General features: G+C 34.6%; 1 protein-coding gene across 1 annotated transcript; it reads right to left on the reverse strand.

Annotated features, from left to right (window-relative positions):
- Window positions 1–627: 627 nt before the first annotated feature.
- LOC142625946 (putative aspartic proteinase GIP2) lies at window positions 628–2,043 on the reverse strand. Its single transcript, XM_075799706.1, has one exon. The coding sequence runs from the start codon at window positions 2,041–2,043 to the stop codon at window positions 739–741; it is 1,305 nt and encodes a 434-aa protein (XP_075655821.1). The 3' UTR covers window positions 628–738.
- Window positions 2,044–7,193: the final 5,150 nt, after the last annotated feature.

The raw sequence follows: 7,193 nt of genomic DNA on the forward strand, positions 1-7,193 counted from the left end.
TCTTAAACTCTCTCATCAAGATAAAGAACGTTACAATTAGGGTAATAATCACCCTCATTTATGTCCAACAGCTACCTAAGTCACCTATAAAAGGGACAATCTGTCCATTTTCTAAGGTATGTCAAAAACCACTACAAATTGCTATCTATAGTAAAAAAGATATAGGTTGATACTAACTTAAGCATCGGAGGCTCACCCACCGGGCACAACCCGGTGGTCTTTTCGATGAACTCTCTTTATCTCGCAGGTCCTACAAGATCGTCAAGAGCTCTGGATTGGACTAGTAACCCAACTGACGATTTTGGCATCATCATTGATAATAGTTTGCCCACCAATACCTTTTTGGCTTGTTCATATTTCATAAGCTATTTGACTATGCTAGTATTCTTTCAACACATCTTCATCCCCTCAGTCTGAGCCACTAGCTACAATTGGTCCTTAGGAATATTGGCCTCATGTTTGGTCTCAATGAAATTGGCCCCTAGAGCTTCCATTAGTTAATTATGTTGCAAAATTTGAACCCCAATTAATTTTAACCAATTACCCAAGTTAATTAATTATGCTAATTATGCAAATGATCAATGTTCAACCAACATAAATAGTAATAATCTCACTGGCCAAAGGATAAAAAGAGGTAAAAAAAAAATTATTTTTTGGATACGTAAAGTGGTACAAAAAATTGTACATGAAGCAAAGCTAAAATCAGGTACAATACGCATTTGAACCGAAGCTACAACTTCAAAAAATTCTGTAGTGAGAACAGTTTGTATTGTGAAGAAGAAGCGAAGAGCTAAAGCCTAGCTTTGAAGAAGCCAGATCAAACTCTAACATATTATCCTCCAACTGATGTCCCCCAATAACAATGGAAGTTCTTGGCTTCAATCCACCATCCACAACTCCTAAGCATAGCACATTTTCCTTGACTTTCACCATCGAATTGGCACCATAAATCCTCCAATACACACTCTTGCTTTGCAGGACCAAATCAATAGTTGGCACAGCTGGTCCAGTCATGGTGCTAGCAATGGTCTTTGAGCTGAAACATGCTCCAAATGGTGCCACGGATGCCACCCTAGTAATCTTCCTTGATGCAGCCTTCTTGACAAAATCTTTTAGGACAGCCTTATAGATAGAAGTATGCAAAATAGTGTAAGGATTTATGGTACTAATTTTTGTCCCACCAACTCCTTTGTTGTCAATGGATAGCAAGGAGGTCTTAAGTTTGACAATTTGTCCATCTATTTTGATGGACTTTACACCAATGAAATATTCATCAGATGGGTCACCTTCTGAATAAATAGGTGCAGTGCTTACGGGGTTGATGATTAGTGGGGTGGTGATGAGCAACTCTGACACATTTTTGGTATAAGGAAGCATATAATAAGGTCCACCACCAATAAAAATGTCCCCTAATCCTGACTGGGATGAAGAAGGTACACAAAGGGCAAACTTACGCTTAAGTTTAAATGCATTTGCAAGCTGCATTGGTAATGCAATTTGAGTCCTTCCGAGGCCTAGAATACCTTTAGTACCTTTAGCAAGGCCATCTAAGCTGCCTGAATCTGCACAAACAAAAGGAAATGTAGGCACATTTATATGTAATAAGACACTTCTCCCATCAGTTTCATAAACATAAATGTTATCCTCGCCTAATCCCCCACTTCGAAGTGAATTATTGAATGGATTATATGGGAACATAGAGCAAGTGTTGTTGGTGCACCCTGGCCTAGGTGTCCCGTTGCAGCCACTGCATCCTATGCCCTTAGCTGTTTTACATTTGGATGAGCCACAAGGAACTGGGTTGTAAGATGAGGAGTTGTAACCATCATCACAGTTGAACCATAGAAATGGTTGCCCAAGGTCAATGACTGCATCCACAATAAATTGAGTAGGTCCAACTTCAAATGAAGTAAAATATTGGAGTGTGACATCGTCTTTTCTGATGGGAAGATGAAAGGCCTGTGGTTTATAATTTGCTCCATTTGAGGTTGAGAAGAAGACAACAGCAATGGAAAAGAGGAAGAGATGGAGAGTAGAAGCCATTTATCAAAGCTACAATGGAATGGAAAGAATGCAATCGATTCCCTTTATGTACTAGTGTTGAATGATGCTACTGCACAGACTGGCGTCTCGGGATTTTGGTGGTCAATGTTGGCAAGCCTTGTCAATTGGCAATATTGATTACAAACTTGCACGTGCTTTTATCATTTAGCAGTATTTTGTACTCTCGAGCATATAAATATACATTCTTTTTCTTTGTGGGGAGGAAATATACAGTCTTTTATCCTTATGCATGCGCACCGCCACCTTCACCAACAGGATATAATGGCATCGCGGTCCCTTTTAACACTTTCCTCGGGCACTCACAATAAAGTAGTCAAAATAAATTTATAAAAATATATATATATATATTTTTTTTTTTTTTTTAAAACTAGTTTAGCACCAACACACGTTAAAAATACTATCAACATAATCAAAGTTGGCATATCTATAAATTTTTAAGTCTTAACTACAGTAAGTAAACTGCCAAAGATAGCAACTCACTGTAGCTAAGAGTTATATTTTTTATTTTAATTGTGGCACATTACATTGTTGTCCTTCTTTTTTCTCTTTTTAGTTTTTTATAGTGTTTATTGTGTCGGTTATATTATTTTATTGTGTTATTTATATTAGTTTAATGTATTGTATGCTAAAATAGAATCTTTGATGATAAAATTACTTTTTGGCATAATTGAAATTACTTTTTGTTTAAATTAGTTTAATTTGAACTCACAATTGAAATTACTTTTTGGCACGCCTGTTATAGCTAATAACAATTAGCCACTTAAGTTTTGTGTTGAAAGTGTTATGAATATATCATTTCTTAAATTTATGTACACTCATATCTAGCAATTATTTATACAAGGTATTTGCGGCGTTGTTCGGTGCGGCTTTGGGTCATTTTAAGTACTACACTTTGCGGTGTAGTTTGACCAAAACCATAACCACACCACACCTCAATTTTATAGTCACATGTACGGTGCAATGTGGTTCAATGAGGTGTACATTATGCAGTTTCGTCGGTTTTGTGATGGTATATTTTTTAGGATGCCATAGCCAATTATTAATTTTCTATTAATAATCATGTCAATATAACAATAAGTTTTTAAAAATATATATATAACATGTGTATCAAAAAAAAGTAATACAAATATATATAAGACGAAAAAAAATATCCATGACAGATTGACAGAGAACTAAAATTACCACAAATATATAGTATATACAAAACAAAACAAAAATAATTTTAAACTTTTGATTTTGAACCGAAGCTACAACTTCAAAAAATTATGTAGTGATGAGTGATGGCTACTGCACAGTCTGGCGTCTCCGATTTTGGGTAGTCAAGTTTGGCAAGCCTTGCCAATTGGCAATATTGATTACAAACTTGCACACGTGCTTTTATAATTTAGCACTTTCAAGCATATAAATATACATTCTTTTATCTAATGCATGTGCACCGTCACCTTCACCTTCACCTTCACCTTCACCTTCACCGACAAGATAGAATGGCATCCTGTTCCCTTTAATCTTTCCTTTATACGAGTCCCATTTTGAAAGTTTTAGCACTGGTATGCCCATTAATTGTGTAAATGGTCCTCCATTATGTAGGCGATTTCTGATTAGCTCATTTTACCGAATTTCTAGCCAAATTGCCTTCCTTTTTCCTGCCCTATTTTGGAATTTGATGATACGAAAGTTAAGTTCTCATTGGAATTCAGTGTCTGTTTGAGAACAACTTATTTAATTAAAATTGAAAACTTATTGCTGAAAGTACTGTAGATAAAACTAAAAGATAGCTGAAATAGTACAATGAAACCCATGAATAATACCAAAAAGTGTAGTGGAACTCATGAATAGTCAAAAATAAACTGAATAATAAAAAAAATTGGCTTTTTAATTTGTGCCAAACGCACACTCAATGTTTATAAAATCAAGTTCTCTATAAATATGGCTAAAGTGGCAATGGTTGATGTTACTATTTTTCCAAAAAATATTGTTAGGTGCAACTTGACATTAGTAAAATCAAGTTTTATGAAAAGTAGAACTTGATATCTTTGAATACAAGTTCTGTTTTTTTTTTTTTTTTAACTCGATTTTTTTAATAGCAAGTTTTGTTTAAGTAGAGCTCAATATTAACAAAATTGAGTTCTTTGTACTTTTTTAAAGAAGAATTCAAAGGTAATGAAATCGAGTTCCTTTAAACTTTTGGGAGACAAGGGAGAGAGAAACTAAGTGACTAAGGGAGACAAGAGACAGAGAGGGACGAGAGTGAGATAAGATAGTTAGAGAAACATTTCAACGTAACTCAATATTATTAAAATCAAGTTCTTTTTATAATAATAAAAAATAAACGAAACTCAATTTTGCTAATGTGGAGTCTTGCCTAGAATTTTTTTTTTTTTTTTTTTTTTTTTTTTTTTTTGTAATAGCAACATTAGGCCACTTGCCAAGGCCACATCAACCCTAATTAGTGAGATCTCAATTTTTAAAACATTGGGTTATACATTTGACCACTATATGTACTTGATCAAAAAAATAGATTTTGATCACCAATCAAAAGCTGGAATATACGCTTAGTATGGATTTGGGTATGATTTTGAGAGTCACGTGAGTTTTCCACTTAAAAACGAAAATAAAATCACTCCTAACATCATTTTTTATCTACCACTAATTATCTGCCATATAACCCAGGTGTCAAATTTTTTTTTTTTTTTTTTGGGTTTCTAGAGATTGTCTCTTCCAACAAGGCAACATGGAAAGAGAAGGAGCTAGTGGCAATGTTCCTAGATCCTAAGGTGTAAACCAAGCCAAGATTATGATGGGCTTTGGTGTAATTTTAAAGCCCAACCTACCAGGCCACATATGTTATTAGATTGGGCCCAACCGTACCAAAACTAGCAAGCTGGATTCCTCATCAATGCATAATAAAATACTCGGCTTACTGAAATATTAAAGACACTCAACTCCTTGTATAACAATTTGGGATATTTGTCTAAGCATAGTACAAGAAAAAAAATAATCAAATAAACATAAATGATCATTTTCCTAGACATTTCCTATATCAAATATGGCATTCACATTAAGAAACACAGTGTGACTTATATAAACATGTATGAATGGTTATGTTTATGTAAGTCCCAAGACAAACCCAAGGCTCATTAGTGCCCTCAAGTAAATTTTGCAATTCACTGCAAAACTTCTTCCTAATTCTACCATAAGGTTAGTTATATACTCCAATCAACCACCATAGATTATTGCTTCAACCTATATTTATAGAAAAATATTACATCTACTACAGTTTCACAATAAATAATAAGTAGTAAGTAGTTATTGGTCATAATTTGAACTCACGATTGAAATTACTTTTTGGCACACCTATTACAGCTAATAACAACTAGCCACTTAAGTTTTGTGTTGAAAGTGTTATGGATATATCATTTCTCAAATTGATGTAGACTCATATCTAGCAATTATGTATACAAGGTATTTGTGGCACTGTTCAGTGCAGTTTTGGGCCATTTTAAGTACTACACTTTGCGGTGCAGTTTGACCAAAACCATAACCACATTGTACCTCAATTTTGCAGTCACATGTGTCGTGCAGTGTGCTTCGATGCGGTATACAATGTGCGGTTTTGTCGGTTTTGTGATGGTATATTTTTTAAGATGCCATGGCCATTTTTTAATTTACTATTAATAATCATGTCAATTTGACAATAAGTTATATATATATATATATATATATAAAAACATGTGTATCAAAAAAAGTAACACAAATATATACAAGACAAAAAAAATACCCATGACAAATTGACAGAGAACTAAAAATACCACAAATATATAATATATACAAAACAAAAAAATAATAATAATAATATTAAACTTTTGAACCGAAGCTACAACTTCAATAAATTCTGTAGTGAGAACAGTTTGTATTGTGAAGAAGAAGCGAAGAGCTAAAGCTTTGGATATCTTCTTAGGCAAACATTCCTTCAACGCATCTTAATCCCCTCAGTCTGAGCCACTAGGGACAATCGGTCCTTTGGAATTGTAGACGACTAAATTCTTAGTTCGAAATAAATCAAACAAGTAAAATAGTTTTATAAATACGAATTTGTATTGATAAATATGTGGTACAATTCTCTGTAATTGCAAAAGAGTGATCCTTTGATTCGATCTCCTTGAAAGATTTATTGATTGGAATTGTGGTAATGTGATTTTGATTTGAACATAAGATATTCTTCAATTTAGCTGAGGAATGGATCGAAGATCTTTGAAACGGAATTACAATGAATCTCTGGCTATGAGCTTGTTAGAAATTCTTTGTTCTTCGTGTTCTTCGTATGTTCTTCATGTTTGAAGGTTTGTGGTGGAAATTCTACGGTGCTTTAAAGGCTTGATTCCGTAGAGCTTCGTTGATTTATGGTTTGTTGAGGTTTCTAGAGGCTTTTGAGCTTGATTCCAGTGAACTTTGAGATCTGGACGAGTAGTTTGGATGATTTTGCTTCGAATGTTGTCTGTATTCGAGGTTGAAGTTCTTGAAATTTTTGAAGGCTTTGGAGTTTAATTCCGGCAGAGCTTCTGGGTTTCTGAACTCAAGATATCTTCTTCCTTCTCTCTGTCCTCTGAATGTCTTAGGAATGCTTCTATTTATAGGAGTTTAGGGGTGGGTGAGCGACACGTGGCGGAGTCTGATTGGTGACACTTGTCACAGCCTGACTGGTCCGCTTATGTCATCGCTTACACATGCTAGATTGCTTGTGTCATCGCTTACACGTGCAGGGCTGCTTGTGTCATCGCTTACGCATGCTGATGCAGTTTCATGCCATTATTTCAATGACACTTGGCATATTTCTATTGGAATCTGAATAGTGATGGCAAAACCTAGCAGCAGTACGTGGCGCTTTGTAATTGGTTGTATTTTGTGGACTTGATAGCATGATGTGTCAGCTTGTGATAGGTCGGGAATTTTCCCTCTCTACAGGAATTTTCCCTCTCTAGAGCTTCCATTAGTTAATTATGTTGCGAAATTTAAACCCTAATTAATTTTAATAAATTGCCCAAGTTGATTAATTATGTTAATTACGCAAATAATCACAGTTCAACCGACATAAATAGTAATAGTCTCACAGGTGGAAGGATAAAAAGAGG

This window comes from Castanea sativa, chromosome 2, assembly GCF_040712315.1.
Source record: "Castanea sativa cultivar Marrone di Chiusa Pesio chromosome 2, ASM4071231v1".
NCBI classification, from domain to species: Eukaryota; Viridiplantae; Streptophyta; class Magnoliopsida; order Fagales; family Fagaceae; genus Castanea; species Castanea sativa.

What these genes read in the sequence shown, in the direction of transcription:
- LOC142625946 (XM_075799706.1), bottom strand. Translation starts at nt 2,043, where the DNA reads ATGGCTTCTACTCTCCATCTCTTCCTCTTTTCCATTGCTGTTGTCTTC.